This window comes from Pimephales promelas, chromosome 10, assembly GCF_988280905.1.
Source record: "Pimephales promelas chromosome 10, fPimPro1.hap1.1, whole genome shotgun sequence".
Classification (NCBI taxonomy): domain Eukaryota; kingdom Metazoa; phylum Chordata; class Actinopteri; order Cypriniformes; family Leuciscidae; genus Pimephales; species Pimephales promelas.
In genome coordinates this window covers 37,580,072-37,598,469 of record NC_142778.1, presented here as the reverse complement: position 1 = coordinate 37,598,469, position 18,398 = coordinate 37,580,072, and the positions used below count along the sequence as shown (strand labels likewise).

At 40.7% G+C, this 18,398-nt stretch overlaps 1 protein-coding gene across 2 annotated transcripts in view; it reads left to right on the top strand.

Annotated features, from left to right (window-relative positions):
• The window catches only part of thsd4 (thrombospondin type 1 domain containing 4), a 31,551-nt gene that overhangs the window by 8,281 nt on the left and 4,872 nt on the right, over window positions 1–18,398 (top strand). For both annotated transcript variants that reach the window (XM_089116574.1, XM_039675853.2), the window contains exons 8-14: window positions 9,223–9,427; window positions 11,856–12,031; window positions 13,749–13,848; window positions 13,930–14,124; window positions 14,994–15,123; window positions 16,701–16,902; window positions 17,744–17,917. In XM_089116574.1, coding sequence (XP_088972700.1) covers window positions 9,223–9,427; window positions 11,856–12,031; window positions 13,749–13,848; window positions 13,930–14,124; window positions 14,994–15,123; window positions 16,701–16,902; window positions 17,744–17,917 — 1,182 coding nt within the window. The remainder of the gene's footprint in view (window positions 1–9,222; window positions 9,428–11,855; window positions 12,032–13,748; window positions 13,849–13,929; window positions 14,125–14,993; window positions 15,124–16,700; window positions 16,903–17,743; window positions 17,918–18,398) is intronic.

Sequence of the window (18,398 nt, the reverse complement as noted above, 5' to 3'; positions counted from 1 at the left end):
AATTGCATTAGTTAACTTGATCCAATAATGAAAAATACTTCTACAGCATGTAATAGTGTTTGTTAATGTTAACTTCAACATTTACTAATACATCAATTATATGAAAAGTTGCATCTGTTCATGTTAGTTAATGCATGAACAAGTGGGACCTTATTGTTCAGTGTTAAAATTGTATTTTTGAGTTTGCAGTTTTTTTTTTCATTTGAGAGACACACAGAGACAGACAAACATTTGTTTAGGATGCACTTCTTGTCCTGAGACGTTTCGACGTGTTGGTGAATGCTGAAGCAGGGAAACTCCGGCTGTAGAGCTTCACTTTCACACACTGAGGAGAAGAAAGAGCCTTTATGAAGGAAATCCCACTGAGTAACTGAGCTGCGGCTGAACGCCAGAGGAGTGTGTGTGTGTGTGTGTGTGTGAGAGAGAGAGAGAGAGAAAGTGTGTGCGTGAGTGAGCGGTGTTGTGTGGGGTTGCCAGTTTGTTTCTAGGGTGTTGTGGGTGGTAGCCAGGTTGTTTATAATTTAGGTGTTGTGGGTGGTTGCCAGGGTGTTTCTAGTGTGTTGTGGGTGGTTTTCTAGGGTGTTGTGGTGGTTGCCTAGGTATTTTCAGGAGTTGTGGGTGGTTGCCAGGGTGTTTCTAGTGTTGTGGGTGGTCGCCAGGGTGTTTCCAGGTGTTATGGGTGGTGCCAGGGTATTTCTATGGTGTTGTGGGTGGTTGCCTAGGTGTTTCCAGGTGTTTTGGTTGGTTGCCAGGGTATTTCTATGGTGTTGTGGGTGGTTGCCTAGGTGTTTCCAGGTGTTTTGGTTGGTTGCCAGGGTATTTCTATGGTGTTGTGGGTGGTTGCCTAGGTGTTTCCAGGTGTTTTGGTTGGTTGCCAGGGTATTTCTATGGTGTTGTGGGTGGTTGCCTAGGTGTTTCCAGGTGTTTTGGTTGGTTGCCAGGGTATTTCTATGGTGTTGTGGGTGGTTGCCTAGGTGTTTTGGTTGGTTGCCAGGGTATTTCTTTGGTGTTGTGGGTGGTTGCCTAGGTGTTTCCAGGTGTTTTGGGTGGTTGCCAGGGTGTTTTGGCTGGTTGCCAGGGTGTTATGGGTGGTTACCAGGGTTTTTCTATGGTGTTGTGGGTGGTTGCTGCGGTGTTTTTAGGTTGTTGTGGGTGTTTTTAAGGTGTTGTGGGTGGTTTCCAGGGGGTGGTTGCCGGGGTGCTGTAAATGAGGACCTCACAGATTTTAAGACTATTATTACGGATATTATTTTTCTGTAAAGCAGCACTGAAACGATGTGCATGATGATATTGATGTCAGCGCTCCTGCAGATCACGGCAGCTACAGCAGGGTTGATTTCCAGGGAATGCATGAACTGATATAATATACACCTTTGGATAGAAGCATCTGCCAAATGCATTAGTGTAAATATGCTGAATTATGGATGTGTGAGGGTGTGTGAGTGAGTGAATCCCACCGGATCATCCCAGCAGGAACAGGCAGAGCAGAGAGCCAGCGGCTCCTGCTGATGTTTATACAAGCAAGAAAGCTCCAAGTCTGTGAGAGCTGGTTTCCGCCACACAATTAAAAAAATCAAAAACTTAATTCTAACTTTTTATCCTGCAATTCTGAGTCTAAACTTGGTGAGAATTGTGAGAAAAGTCATATTTTTTATTCCAAGCTTCTATATAAATCTCATGTGCTTTCAGAGAGAAGTAGCTTGTTTTTGAACACATCAAAAAAAAAAAAAGAAAATTAGATAAAAATGTTGGATATTTAGACAGCATCTGTTGAAGTTTGCAAAAAATTGGAAACTTCATTTCAAAAACGTAAGCGGTAGCGTTTGGTTCAGTTTGAAGCTCCTTCTACTAATATTTTGTTACAGATTGTCTTCACTTTCTCCAAGATCTGATGTGCATTAGTGTGTGTTAGTGTGTGTAAGGGTGTGTAAGTGTGGATCAGTGTGTGTTAGTGTGTCTGTGGATCTCCCGGTGTTGAAGTGTGTGAGAGATCAGGGCCCCTGAGGGCCGACGTCAGCGCCTGCTTCTCACATTCAGCTGCAGCTTCGCAAACGCTCGCATGTTTTACATCACACGTTACAGTGTTGGGAATCAGTTCCACTCATTTGAAATGTAAATGACGCCGCAAGCATTTCCTCTTGAGCAGAGCAGATTCACAAGGGCTTCTGTCGGTGTCTGCTCTGCAAGTCGGAGGTTTTCTGAGTTTAATTGCGCTGTTGTGTAGTTGCTAGAGTGTTTCCAGGGTCTGGGTGGTTGTCAAGGTGTTGCTTGTGGTTGCCAGGGTGTTCTGGGTGGTTGTCAGGGTGTTGCTGTGTTGTTGCCAGGGTGTTGCAATTGCAAGGGTGTTCTGGGTGGTTGTCAGGGTGTTGCAGTGTGGTTGCTATGGTGTTGCTAGGGAGTTCTGGGTGGTTGTCTGGGTGTTGCTATGTGGTTGTCAGGGTGTTCTGGATAATTGTCAGAGTGTTGCTGTGTTTTTGCCAGGGTGTTCTGGGTGGTTATCTGGGTGTTGCTGTGTGGTTGCCAGGGTGTTTGCTTGGGTGTTCTGGGTGGTTATCTGGGTGTTGCTGTGTGGTTTCCAGGGTGTTGCTAGGGTGTTCTGGGTGGTTGTCAGGGTGTTGCTTGGGTGTTCTGGGTGGTTATCTGCGTGTTGCTATGTGGTTGCCTGGGTGTTCTGGGTGATTGTCAGGTTGTTGCTGTGTGGTTGCCAGCCAGGGTGTTCCTTGGGTGTTCTGTGTGGTTATCTGGGTGTTGCTGTGTGGTTGCCAGGGTGTTGCTAGGGTGTTCTGGGTGGTTGTCAGGGTGTCGCTGTATGGTTGCCAGGGTGTTGCTAGGGTGTTCTGGGTGGTTGTCAGGGTGTTGCTGTGTGGTTGCCAGGGTGTTGCTTGGGTGTTCTGGGTGGTTGTCAGGGTGTCACTGTATGGTTGCCAGGGTGTTGCTAGGGTGTTCTGGGTGGTTGCCAGGGTGTTGCTTGGGTGTTCTGGGTGGTTGTCAGGGTGTCACTGTATGGTTGCCAGGGTGTTGCTAGGGTGTTCTGTATGGTTGCCAGGGTGTTGCTTGGGTGTTCTGGGTGGTTGTCAGGGTGTCGCTGTATGGTTGCCAGGGTGTTGCTAGGGTGTTCTGGGTAGTTGTCTGGGAGTTGCTGTGTGGTTGCCAGGGTGTTGCTAGGGTGTTCTGGGTGGTTGTCAGGGAGTTGCTGTGTGGTGGTTGGCAGGGTGTTGTTTGGGTGTTTTGGGTGGTTGTCGGGGTGTTGTTGCCAGGGTTTTGCTAGGCTGTTCTGGGTGGTTGTCAGGGTGGCGATGTTTGGTTTGCCATCTCTCCTCTGACCAGTATTTCTCATCTTTGATTAATGAACATGGAGCCGTCAGACAGTACCACAGTACTCTGGACACAGTATTATGATAATTCATTGTTTTGGGCATGGTCATTCCATATAAACCATATATCAATGTGGTAATTGTTCTCTACCTCCACAGTACAGTCAGTGCAGATGGTTTCATATGTGGTGTGTGTCTCTCTCTCTCTCTCTCTCTCTCTCCTCTTACACTGTTCCTCCTCCTCCAGCATCTCAGCTTTCACATGTGTGTGTCGTTCAGAGAGACACTGCCTGTGCGGCTCATGTAACCTCGCTCCGGGAGGACGACACATTCACAGAGATAGAGCGTGTGTGTGTGCGCGCGTGTGTGTGCGCGTCATGATGCTGTCTGCCGTCGCTCCGCTGCTGCTCGTGTGTCTGCAGATGCGAGTCCTGGGGAAGCCGTGGTCGCAGGTCTGTGTGTTTTCATGTTTGCTTCGATCACACGTGACAAAGAAACTCCAGCTTTTACATTCACATTTATACAAACTTTCTCTTTAAAAGCGTTGGAGCTCGACTATTATCTGTCAAATGCTGCACTGAATATTTATGCAAATATATTATCCAAATAGTGTGCAGAAGTTTCAAACCACATTATTATTAATTGCACAAATGTGCAAAACAGATGAAGAGTGAACGACTGCACATCCAGTCAGAGTGTACTGTGTGAATCTGTTTCAGGAGTTTTGAGTTACTTTATTTGATCCAAGAGTCCATCAAGATGCATCAATGAAAATAGAAAGAAATGATTATAGATGAATCACCGTTCATTTGTTAAGTATTTTATTCACTGAATTATACATGCATGCATGATCACAAATATGATTATTGTAGTGGTATAAATCAGTCAGCTCTTGTGTGCATGGTCCTGCTGTTAGCTGTTCGTTAGCACATTAAACGAGCGCCCTTGAGAGGGATTGTGCCGCTCGTTGTGTTCTCGGGTGTGAGTAACGCACACATGGTCTCTGAGGCCACGTTCACTTCCTACAGCGCTTCCCCTCCCATCATTAACACGGCAAACGCTGCAGAAACGGCCGTTTAAATGTCATCGCTGGCTTTTGTAATAACAGGATCTGAGAGATGAAAGGAGGAGAGGTTCAGTGTGTGTGTGTGTGTGTGTGCCAGCTGTGAGAAACCCAGTGCCACCGCTGACTATTTCAGTGCGCTTTATGTGTGTGTTTACACTCGTACACTGCAAAAAACGCTTTTCTTACTTAGTATTTATGTCTTTTTTCCAACACAGATATCTACAAATGCAAGTAAAATGTTTTTTGATATAAAAATAAATAAATAATTGGGTTTTTGTTTTTAAAACAAGCAAAATAATCTGCCAATGAAAAACAAGATTATTTTTCTGACCCCATTGGCAGATAATTTAGCTTGTTTTAAGCAAAAACTCAATTATTTATTTATTTTTAAATCAGAAAACAAGACAGAATTTCACTCATCTAGTAAATGCTTCTTGATTTAAGATTTGGACTGGAATCAAGACTGAGTAAGAAAAGCCTCGATGACCTCGACCTCGGCCTCGTTTCCCTCAGCGCTCAGGAGAGCCGTTAATCACACGACTCGCTTCAGACCGCGATCGATTTATGTCTTTAACTTTACATTCTGTCAACAGGAAAATATCATGATCTCTTATGCTTATTTTCTTCAACTGTAGAACAGTAACAGATACGGAAGCAGAATAAGACGTTTCAAAAGGTAATCACAACATTTTATCTCACAATTGCGAGTTACATCTCACAACTTTGACTTTATATCTCAAAATTGCAAGATAAACTGATATTATAACACAATTGCGAGTGTATATCGTGCAATTCTGACATATTTTCTCAGAATTGTAAGATATAAACCTCGCAATTTCGAGTTATAAAGTCCGATTCTAAGGATGTTATAACACGCAATTGCAAGTTTCTGTCTCACAATTATGACTTTATAACTCACAATTGCAACTTTATAACACGCTATTCTGAATTGTGAGCGAAAAAGTTGCAATTAACTTTTTTTTACATTTTCGATTCTGTGGCGGAAACAAGCTTCCAAACAGAGGCTTTTTTACGATTACAGTTTACAATTGAAAGTATTTATTGGCATGATTGTGTTTACACACAATATTCCTAAAGCGTTTTACACAAAACAAGGAATGCCACGAAAGCTGAGATATAAGCTGTTGTTGTAGTCGTCAGCTGTTTGCTCCGTCTGCGGGTGATTACAGTGGCTCCAGCGCTGGAGTTTACCGCGGTGAAGCGGGCTGTTATCTTGCCCATTATAAACCCTGCGCTCACACTCCTGAACCAGCGTTTGCTGCTGGCTCGTCCTCCACATGGGGTCCACATGAACTTTTACAGGAATGTGACTCGCTGTCAGACAAATACAGACACAGGCTGCTTAGACAGGAGGAAAACACTCTTTGTGTTCTGTGTATATTTTTTAAATGTCTTTTGTTTTAGTTGTTTAAAATGAATGTTCTACATTTTGTCTCAATAATATTTATTCTTTATTCTTTTGTATTTTTAAGGGATTCCGAGCTACTAGACAATATTCACTTTTGATGATTCCCCATTTATTTCTATGAAGTAAAAAGATTGCGTCGGGTCAGAGGTCATGCTTCAGGTTAGAGGTCATGCGTTGGGTCAGAGGTCATGTGTTGGATCAGAGGTCATGCTTCGGGTCAGAGGTCATGCGTTGGATCAGAGGTCATGCTTCGGGTCAGAGGTCATGCATTGGATCAGATGTCATGCGCCGGGTCAGAGGTCATGCACCAGGTCAGAGGTCATGTGTCGGGTCAGAGGTCATGCATTGAGTCAAAGGTCATGCATCGATCATCCGTCGAGGTCAGAGGTCTAGGGTTGGGTCAGAGATCATGCGTCGGATCAGAGGTCATGTGTTGGGTCAGAGGTCATGCGCCAGGTCAGAGGTCAAGCGTTGGTCATGTGTCGGGTCAGAGGTCATGTGTTGGGTCAGAAATCATGCGTCGGGTCAGAGGTCACTCTTCTTCCAGAACTGGACTTGCTTACGGCTATAACAGGAAGCCAGATTTTATAGTTTATAAAGTTATTAAATATGGAAAACTTTCTTACAAGAATGCATGGCTCTGAGGCCTTTATTAACCCCTGGAGTCGTATGGGTTAATGTTATGATGGATGGATGGATGGATGGATGCTCTTTTATGGGCTTCAAAATCTCAGGCTCCATTCACTCCCATTATAAAGCTGGGAAGAGACAGGATATTTTTAATATAACTCTGAGTGTAGCAACCTAGTGAATTGTAGGCAGTCGTGCAGCCCAGTGCATCGTGGGAACTTGTGCAGCCCAGTGCATTGTGGGAATTCATGTAGCTCTGTGCATCGTGGGAACTCGTCGAGCCCAGTGCATTATGGGAACTCGTTGAGCCCAGTGCATTGTGGGAACTCTTGCAACCTAATGCATCGTGGGAACTTGTGCAACCCATTGCATCATGGGAACTCGTGCAGCCCAGTGCATTGTGGGAACTCGTGCAGCCCAGTGCATTGTGGGAACTCGCGCAGCCCACTAGCACTAGCAGACACTAGCAACTGTATTTGTTTATTACTATAGAAGTTAGAATGGGAAGTTTCAGTATAAACAAGATCCAGGTGAATATCAGAATGTTGAACACACACACACACACACACACACACAAAGAGCTGCTTTGTTTGAATCACCCGTAATAATTGTGATGATTCAATGGAGGACTTGAAATATCAATAACTTCAGAATGATTTCAGAGAGTGTGTGTTCCATCGAGGGCATTGGTTTTGCACAAGTGTGTGTTCTTCGTGTGTGAAGGTGCTTTTGTTTGAATTCGCCCAGTATGGAGTGTAAAATATCCTGTAACCGTAGCCTTCGGGTCAGTCCGGCTGCTTCTCTCTCGCTGGTGAACCACGAACCCGAGTCCTTCAAAGAGCTTTTACTGTCGATGGACTTCAGAGAGGAGATTACATATCAGACGAGGCGCTGATCCCGCCGGAAACTCGAGAGGTGTGGTGTTTCAGGAGTGGAGGATGAGGATGATGATGGTCCTCTCAGAGCAGAAGCTGATGTGATGAACTACAGGAGAAGCCGCTTCACCAAACACCGTCAGCTGTCGTTCAGCGGCGAGTCTGAAGGGAATTTTAGGAATGTTGAAATCCGTGTTTTGGTGTTTCTCCGGGTGCCAAACAGGCCGGATGTCCCACAGAGAGAGAAGAGGGAGAGGGGGTGAGAGAGGGAGAGGGAGATGAGAGAGAGACTCTGGGAACGACATGACCTGGATTCATGTCTGATGCTTCAGGAATCCTTCAGGTCCCTTTTGGGAAGTTCCTGCTTGCATCCCTGAAAGTCATTAATATAATTGGTATTTTGTGTCGGAAGGGATTTTGATCAGACTAAATGGACGTTGTAATGATAACTTTTGCCATAACAAAGTATAAAAACCATAACCAACTAAAACAATAAATAGAACTATAACGAAAACTGTATTTGCATCCAGACCAAGAATGGTCATTATAGCAAAAACTACAATGGTAACTATAACGGTAACTATTACGATAACTATATTGACTATAACGACACGTATATTTGCGTCCAGACTAAGAATGATAACTATAACGGTAACTATAATGATAATTACAGTTGTCACAGTGTCTGGTTTGTGTTCCCTGGCTCTCCACTAGAGGTCCTCCTCCACCACGGCGTCCTTCTCTCAGACTACATTTCCAATCATCCTATGTTGTCTATAACAGAAACCATACCGAAAACGATTTTGACAACTATATTTGGGTACCGACCAAGGATGATTTGATGTCTATAATGGTAACCATAGCGATAACGGGAACTTAGCGATAACTATATTTGCGTACAGACCAAGAACGATCACTTACTGACAAAGCTTTGACCTCCCGCCTCCACTGACCGCTGTGTTGTGTGTGAAAGCATTGATTGTGAATCTGTAATGGACCAGTCTGGCACTCGGACACTGGGATCTGGAGAGCTGAGCTGGGTTTGCGATGAGCACTTGCTCTGGTTCCAGCAAGGGATTATGGGTGTTTGAGTCCGTACCTCGCACAGGATCACCGGCTCCAAACTCTTTCTCTTTTCCTCACTCGTCGTTCCTCTCGTCTTTTCACTCCTGTCTTTCTGCACATATTCACTAAACCCTGGATTTATGGAGTGCCGAGAAGAGAAACATATTCCCCACCTCCATATCTGATTAATGTTCGTTTCCGCCCACGGCAGCGTTCATCGTGAAAACAGACGTTCAGTGACCAGAAGAGAACAAGCTGGCTAAACAAACTGATCATGTGACAACATCTTCATCCCTGCTGGTCTTAAACACACACTACGGACCTCACTGCAGGTCTTACACACACACTATTCGCGCCGGAGGAACCTTCTCATAGTTCCTGCTGGCGTGTTTGTTCGATGTTAGTTCTATGAACTCCTTTTGGAGGAACTACCTCCATAGTCAGTCTAAACCAGCGCTATAGGAACTACAGTGACGTTAGTGTTCGCTGATTGGCCCAAAATGAAAGCAAAGACAGCAACCCCTCATGGACGACTGCTGTCACATATAGCAAAACACAAATAAAATCCAGGCCTGATCCTCTCTCACCCTTCACTGTCGTCGCTCCTCCTTTATGCTTCCGATCCTCCGTGAGAGATACGAGACTGGTGTGTCGTGCAGGTGTCACTCATTATCAATCACGCCACCGGCCTCGTCCTGCTCGCCACAGAATGCAACCAGGAAAAGGTTCCTAGAGGAAACATTAGCTCTCGGGGAACCACCCTGGTGGCCAGTACCTAGAACTACCCGGTGTGAAAGCCCCTTCTTAGAGGTTACTGATTTCTCTTGTGTTTCTCTGTGGCAGAGCGCCGGCTGCGACGGCCTGTTGGGTTCTGGGAAGGTTCCTGATAAATGTGGCGTGTGTGGAGGGGATAACAGCGCATGTAAGCTTGTCTCGGGCCTGTTTCAACACAGCCTGGCCAAAGTGGGCTATCACAAGATCGTGGAGATCCCACCGGGAGCCACCAAAATAAACGTCACGGAGATGGTGAAGAGCAGGAACTATCTGGGTGAGTTAAGGTCCATTCACTACAAGAACGATAACTATAAAGATTGTTAAAACTATAATAACTATAGCGAAAACTATAACTGTAACTTAAATTGTAATGATCTCTATAACGAAAACTATAAAGATACCTAAAACTGTAACGAAAACTATAATAACTATAATGAAAATTATAGCGGTAACTAAAACTGTAACAAAAACTTTAACTATAACGAAAATTATAGCGATAACACAAAATGTAACGAAAACTATAGCGATACCTAAAACTGTAACGAAAACTTTAATAACTGTAACGAAAACTATAATAACTATAACAAAAATTATAGCGATAACACAAAATGTAACGAAAACTATAATAACTATAGCGAAAACTATAACGGTAACTTAAACTATAATGATCACTATAACGAAAACTATACCGATGCCTAAAACTGTAATAAAAACTATAATAACTATAACGAAATCTTTAATAACTATAATGAAAATTATAGCGGTAACTAAAACTGTAACGAAAACTGTCATAACTGTAACGAAAACTATAACTATAATGAAAATTATAGCGATAACGAAAACTATAATAACTGTAACTATAACTATAATGAAAAATATAGCGAAAACTAAAACTGTAACGAAAACTATATGAAAATTATAGCGATAACGAAAACTATAATAACTGTAACTATAACTATAATGAAAAATATAGCGAAAACTAAAACTATAACGAAAACTATATAAAATTATAGCGATAACGAAAACTATAATAACTGTAACTATAACTATAATGAAAAATATAGCGAAAACTAAAACTGTAACGAAAACTATAAAAACTATAACGAAAACTGTAATAACTATAATGAAAATTATAGCGATAACTAATACTGTAATGGAAACTATAATGATAACTATAAATGAAACCATAGCGGTTACGGTAACTGTAACAAAAACTTGCAATTACGATAACTATAATAACTAACAATAACTATAGTGATAACTGATAACTTTAACGAAAAATATACTGATAACTATAACTAATACTACAACTATAAAAAACTATAATGATCACTATAACGAAAACTATAGCGATACCTAAAACTGTAACGAAAACTATAATAGCTATAACAAAAATTATAGCGATAACACAAAATGTAACGAAAACTATAACGGTAACTTAAACTATAATGATCACTACAACGAAAACTATAGCGATGCCTAAAACTGTAATGAAAACTATAATAACTATAACGAAAACTATAATAACTATAATGAAAATTATAGCGGTAACTAAAACTGTAACGAAAACTATAACTATAATGAAAATTATAGCGATAACAAAAACTATAATAACTGTAACTATAATGAAAAATATAGCGAAAACTAAAACTGTAACGAAAACTATAATAACTATAACGAAAACTGTAATAACTATAATGAAAATTATAGCGATAACTAAAACTGTAATGGAAACTATAATGATAACTATAAATGAAACCATAGCGGTTACTATAACGATAGCTATAACAGCTATACTTATAACTATAACTGTTTCTAAAACTGTAACAAAAACTTGCAATTACGATAACTATAATAACTAACAATAACTATAGTGATAACTGATAACTTAACTAAAACTACCATTATAAAAAACTATAATGATAACTATAACGGAAACTATAGCAATTACGATAATTTGTTTAATTACGCATGCTGAAGCTGTTTTAGGAGAGTTTAAACCCCTGCTGATAAAACACATCAGATCTGTTAAATTACAGCCCAGCTCAGACTCTGGAGAACTATATAACGTGTATTTCAGTCTCTCGCGTCATTAAAGTCCCAGACAGTGGGGCAAACTGACGCTGAGAGTGACACAAACACACTCTCCATCATCCCATCTGTGATGGTTTCTCTGCTGGTTTCCAGTAGCTGAACATCTTCCGTGTCAGGACCAGGTGTTAATAACTAATGACGGAAGTTAATTTATCTGGACAATAACTTTATTGTAGATCTGCTGTAAAACCCAAACGCTCTCTGTGACTGTAATCTCCTGTGATCTCCGTAAAGCTGCGGTGAAACTCGACTGTTACAGCGCTGGATAGATGAAGGAGACTCGACTTGACAAACTCACTGGAGGATGGAAAATTCTGGCCGTTTTTCCCTCTCCTGATTTATGAGCCACAGGATTCAATAAACTTCCCACACCAAGAGCAAAGATGAGCCGGGCGATGGCCTCAGGGTGTGTGTGTGTGTGTGTGTGTGTGACCTGAGTGCAGTACAGGCTCATCAGGCTGAGTTCACTGATCGTGTGTTACATGTGTTCATCAGCGAGGGGTTTGAGTTTTATGTGCATGTCAGCGTGTGTTAGACGCACCGAATCCTCTGTCAGCAACAATTACTCTGACCAGCTACTGTGTGTGTGTGTGTGTGTGTGTGTGCAGCTCTACTCAGTCGGTCTGGCCGATCCATTATTAATGGAAACTGGGCCATCGACCGTCCAGGAATGTACGCGGGAGTGGGAACGATGTTCATGTACCGGCGGCCCAATGAGATCAGCAGCAGAAGCGGAGAGTCGCTACTGGCCGACGGCCCGACCAATGAGATCCTGGACGTGTATGTGAGTGACACTTCAACACCTCAGATCCCCATTCTTCAAACACAATATTATGTTATTGCAATATAAAATACTGCATTATTAATGTAATCTTTACTATTAATATAATTATGTAATATAGTTCATAATTATTATTATTATTGGGGCATACGTGTGTGTGTGTGTGTGTGTATATATTCATTTAGCTATTGTAACTTGAATTATTTAAATAAATTACATTTATAAATGATTATAATATTGATACAGTAATTATAATCCGAAACTGAAGGCTTGCTGGAGTGAGTCTGACACGAAGATGAAGCCGCCAGTACTGTCAGGTTCACTTTATTAGATGGTCGCTTTAACACACTCTGTTGCTCCTTCATGTCTATGACTCTCGTTAGAGCGTCTCATTAGTGGACTGCTAGGTTTGAAACATTGGATCACGAAGAACGGGACCTTTAATGTATAGAAACAACATTCAAAACAATCGGAATCCATATTAAAGAAAAATAAATAACTGGTCCCTCTTTCTCTCTCTTCGTTATTGGCATGTTATAACCAGCATGAACTATCTCACTAGTTATGTTTTTTGTATAACTAGCATGAGCACGCACACACAATGGCTTGGCCCCTCCCTCAAGCCACCCCTCGTGTATGATTGACAGGCGCCTTAAGGCCTATATAATATTTTTGTTCTTTGAATTAGTCAATCATTTTAAATAATTCATTATTTCATTACATTTAATTTCTATAGTCCATATTTTTAAAAATAGAGTTGGCTCGTCAGGTATGCGTCAGGTATCCCTTCGTTCACCCTCAAGAGCCGGCTCCACCTCCCGTCTCCTATTTGACGCTGTTGTAGAGTTAATTTACATGTTTAACCCTCGGGTGCTCTTCGTTTCAGAGTCACACTTGTTATCTTCCCAGTCAAAAGTCACCTAAAAATGAAACTTTCTCCATCCCAGTAAAACCAATGCAATTTATTTTTGTTCTAGAATATTTATTCTTTTTAATTTAGTATTTTGAGACAATTTAATTGTAATTTATTTATTAATATTTATGCAATATTTATGGTTTATTTTTGCCATGGAAATATATTTTTTTTTCTATATATATTATTTTTTTCAAAAAAATATTAACGCTGTATTTTAGTTTAATATAGAGTCTAGGCCTTCAGAAAAAAAATATTTTTTGAAGAAAATTAGCACCATCTGGTTACAGTATAGAGAAAAAGGGTAGAATCATGGTGTAACCACTAGATGGCATGTACAGCTCTCTATGGAGAGGAGTGAATTCCCCAGATGTTTATGAACACACATTTTTTGTTGTTGTTGTTGTTGGTGGATTTGTATATATAGTTGAAACAATCTCAAAAACTATTTCTTATTTAAAAAAATATATAACTAATATTCACAATTTTTTTTTTCAATTTTTTTTTTTTCAATTTTTCCATTCATTTCCTATGGGTCGTCATTTTTGACAGAAGAGCATTCTCATTTTTTTTACGACCACTTAAATTGCTCGAATCATGACCTCAATTTTTTTGTGTGTTCACATACCCAATGCCATAAAAGTCACCAAGTTTCGTAATTTTCTGAAGAAGCTGTGATTTTTAAAATTTCAAAACAGAAAATTTTCCGGTCAGAAATGACCGAAGAGCACCTGAGGGTTAAAGGGGACCATCAAAATAAAGTATTAGCGCAGTTTCTCCTCATCCCTGATGTGTGCTTCTGCTCAGATGATCTACCAGCAACCCAATCCAGGCGTCCATTACGAGTTCCTGATGCCGTCCGAGAGCGCAGTCGATGCCCAGCGCCCGGAGGAGAACCGGCTGCACGGTGAGTCCATCCACACGCCTTTTATTCCTCTAGTGTGAAAATGACAACATTCGGTTCACTGGATCTTGTGTTGCTCCTCAGTAAATGTTATGAACGGTCAGACGGGTTCTGATGCCAACGGCCAGTCGACCCTGGAGGGTCACGAGGGGTCAGGGGTCAAGTATCCTCCACCCATCCCGGATAATCAGCTTCCCGAAGCTCCGCCTCCAAAGCGCGTCCGGGAGTATAACTGGAAGCTCAGCGGCTTCAGCGACTGCAGCGCCTCTTGTGGCAGAGGTCAGAAACACACTCGACGGGTTCATTACGCGCCGCAAAAAATATTTGTGTCTGGTTTCCAGTCCAAATATCAAAAAATTCTTAAATCAAGATGCATTTACTAGATGAGTACAGGGTTTCAGGGGGAATTAATTAATTGAGTTGTTTCTTAAAACAAGCAAAATGATCTGCCAATGCGGTCAGAAAAATAATGTTAATTCAAACAGAAACGAGATTATTGTTCTGACCGCATTGGCAGATCATTTTGCTTGTTTTAAGAAACAACACTTACTTTTGATTAATTTCCCTGGAAACCAGGACATAATATCTTATGTTACTGTACTCATCTAGTAAATGTATCTTGATTAAAGAATTTTTTGATGTTTGGATATATGATATTTTTATAATGATAGCAATGATTACATCTGTTGTGGTATTTATGCAAATTAGCACATACATAATTAGATTATGCAACCGTTTGCCCATGTTAACAAAATGTAAAAAAAAAATTTGTTATACATTTTTTTTGTTTGTCTTGATATAATTAATCAACTCAGTAATTTTGATGATGATATCTAAAGGTGACCATTTTTACTCTATTCACGTGAGAAATTCTCATGTTTAGCACATGTAAGTTTTCTGTCATCTTTGCAGGACTGTGATATGAAGAGTAACATATTTTAGCACATTACAGGCACTACACCGGTATAAACATGAATATCTATTGGTACATTATGCGTCACATGACTCAAGTTACTAAACGTTTTGAGAGTCCACACTACAACACGGAAACAGCGTTTTCAAGGTTATCCACTTTGGAGAGCGTTTTCAAAAAGCAAATTTTCATTAATAAAACCGCAGCAACTCCTGCATGTGTTCCTGGTTTGCAGGCAGCAGGTTCTCCGTGTTCGTCTGCGTTCATCGGGTCACTCACACACACGTGCCGATCGGTCTGTGTGACGGCAGCACCAGACCCAGCGCTCAGGAGGAGCCGTGCAACGTCCAGCCCTGTCCCGCTTTGTGAGTGTCTTCTTCTTCTTCTAGGGTTCGAGAGATCCAAAAGAGTTGATTATCTGGGCCGGATTTGAAGAAGCTTGCAGTAAAGGATGTGTTTGGCCTATACTGACACCCAGTGGTGGAAAGCCAGCATTGAGGCTAGTCTAGCCATACTGATGTGTGTAGTGCTGTGACCGTTTCAGAGCTGTAATATGATGATATATAACCAGGATACGAGTGATCCTCTGCATGTAGATATAGAGACAGTACTAGAACAATATCAGTGCAGCAGGGACTCAAAAACTACTGAGAGATCAAGACTTAAATGTTGGTGGTTTTGTTCAATTATAGATTTAAATATCGTCAGTTTTGTTCGATTTAGAGATTTACCGGTAAATGTTATTGGTTTTGTTCGATTTAAAGATTTAAATATTGTTGGTTTTGTTTGACTTAGGGATTTAATTAAGGTTGGTTTTGTTTGATTATAAATTTAAATATTGTGTTTTTTTGATTATAGATTTAAATATCGCCAATTTTGTTCGATTTAGAGATTTAAATATTGTTGGTTTTGTTCGATTTAGAGATTTAAATATTGTTGGTTGTGTTCGATTTAGCGATTTAAATATTGTTGGTTTTGTTTGATTTAGAGATTTAAATAAGGTTGGTTTTGTTTGATTATAAATGTAAATATTGTTGGGGTTTTTTTATTATAGATTTAAATATTGTTGGTTTTATTCAATTTAGAGATTTAATTATTGTTGATTTTGTTCGATTTAGAAATTTAAATATTGTTGGTTTTGTTTGATTATAAATTTAAATATTGTCAGTTTTGTTTGATTTAGAGATTTAATTATCGTTGGTTTTCTTCGATTTAGAGATTTAATTATCGTTGGTTTTGTTCGATTTAGAAATTTAAATATTGTTGGTTTTGTTTGATTATAAATTTAAATATTGTCAGTTTTGTTTGATTTAGAGATTTAATTATCGTTGGTTTTGTTTGATTTAGATATTTAAATATCGTTGTTTTTGTTTTATTTAGATATTTAAATATCGTTGTTTTTGTTCGATTTAGAGATTTAGATATAATTGGTTTTGTTTGATTTAGATATTTAAATATCGTTGTTTTTGTTTTATTTAGATATTTAAATATCGTTGTTTTTGTTCGATTTAGAGATTTAATTATTGTTGGTTTTGTTTGATTTAGAGATTTAATTATTGTTGGTTTTGTTTGATTAAGAGAATTAAATATCGTTGGTTTTGTTCGATTAGGAGATTTAAATATTGTTGTTTTTGTTTAATTTATATAGATTTAAATGTTTTTTTTTGTTTTGTTTGATTTTTAGAGATATAAATATTGTTGGTTTTGTTCCATTAAGAGATTTAAATGTCGGCTGGTTTTATATAGAATTATCGATAAGTTTATACTGAATTTGTGTTAATGTCTTTTAGTGTTTTATAATGTCCCCAAAAGACTCTTGAGGTGTTATATAGTGAATAAAGTCTGTTTGTCTTCAGACGTCACTACAGTCGTGTAATGGCACGAGCTCTCCTAGAACGTTGCTGACTGATGTGTGTGTGTGTGTGTGTGTGTGTGTGTTCAGCTGGGACGTCGGCGAGTGGTCGGAGTGCAGTAAGACGTGTGGTTTGGGTCTTCAGCATCGCCAGGTCTTGTGTCGTCAGGTGTACGCCAACCGCACGCTGAACACACACTCCAGCCGATGCCGCGCGGAGCGGCCCGAGACCAGCACCACCTGCCAGATGAAGATCTGCAGCGAGTGGCAGATCCGCTCCGACTGGAGTCCTGTGAGTGACAGCTGTCAATCACAGCCATCCTCCCCACTGATTGGCCACACACGTGAGGCAGTGGGCGGAGCTGTGGACTCGTTTGGGTTTGATAACTGCTATAAAACACTAGTCACATCAAGTCAGCCTTATTTATACAGTGCTTCTTACAACAGAAAAAAGTGTTTCAAAGACGCTTTACAGAGATCACAGGAGAATAATGCAGAGTGTGTGTCTAGAAGACAATAGCGTCACAGTCCAGCTTAAGTCAGTTCACTGATGCTCATTTCTGCTGTAAGAAACTTATTCATTTAGTTCATTTATATATATAGCGGCTCTGGAGTAACCCGTGATGTCATCGTCCAGCTCAGTTCAGCCTCATATAATGCTGTCGATGAGGAGATCAATAATACTGATGGATATTACATTAAATTTCACCAAAGCGAAAAAAGGCCACAAAAACAGAAAGTCATTAGTTGGGTACAAGTAAAACTAGTAATAAAACTAGGCTAGCAGCAATCCACCTGTCACTCAAGTGGCCACACCCTTAATTTTAACGCTTAATTAATATAATAGAAACGGAAGAGTTATAAAAAATTCACCCCCTCACAGTCGTCATGAAGAGCAAAATTAGCAATATAGACCAAAACAACTTTTCGCACCAGGCCGTAAACATGTTTATTCTGCTGTAAAGTTAGGCATTTTAACATGTGTGTCTATGGGAGTGAGTCTCTCCTGCAGCGCCTCTAGTGGCCAGTGGAGGAACTGCAGTTTAACTCACTCAGTGTTCAAGAGAGAGACAGGAAAGTTGCGCTTGGTTAGAAGCATCTGTGCATTAGTGTGTGTGTGTGTGTGTTGTCAGTGTTCTGTGCCCTGCGGCGTGGGTCAGAGGTCACGTGAGGTGCACTGTGTCAGTAATGTTGGTGATATCGTGGCAGACGACGAGTGCAACATGAAACTGCGTCCCGGTGACGTGGAAAACTGTGACGCGGGTCCGTGTTCGAAGAGCTGGTTCTTCAGCGAGTGGAGCGCTCAGGTGAGTCACGCTACACTGCTTTCTGATAGCGCCGCACCATTAATCACAACCTACATGTAATCAGTCGGCTGATCGCGATTGTGAAACGGCAAAGGCTGTGATTATCAGTAATGTGCAGCGTGTCAGTGAAGCACGGCTCAGGAAACGCGGATCACTGTGAAAACACTATAAAGTGCGTTTGAACATGAAAAGCATTTATGAGCCTCTTGTCCAACAAAAGACGTCCCTTAATAACACACTTTTACTGCAAACACACTTCATCAGGACAGCTGAGGAAGAACACACAGAATAAGGCAGTCGTGTGTTTATTACTCGTGTTTAAAGCGTTTCAATCTTCGGTTTATTCAGATACAGATAGTGTGATGCTCATAGGGGTTTCCTGGAATTATGTGTGCTATCGTACTTCTGGTGGATGTATTTGATAGGGCTGGGTATTGACACAAATTTCACAATTTGATTCGATTTTCGATTTACAAACTTG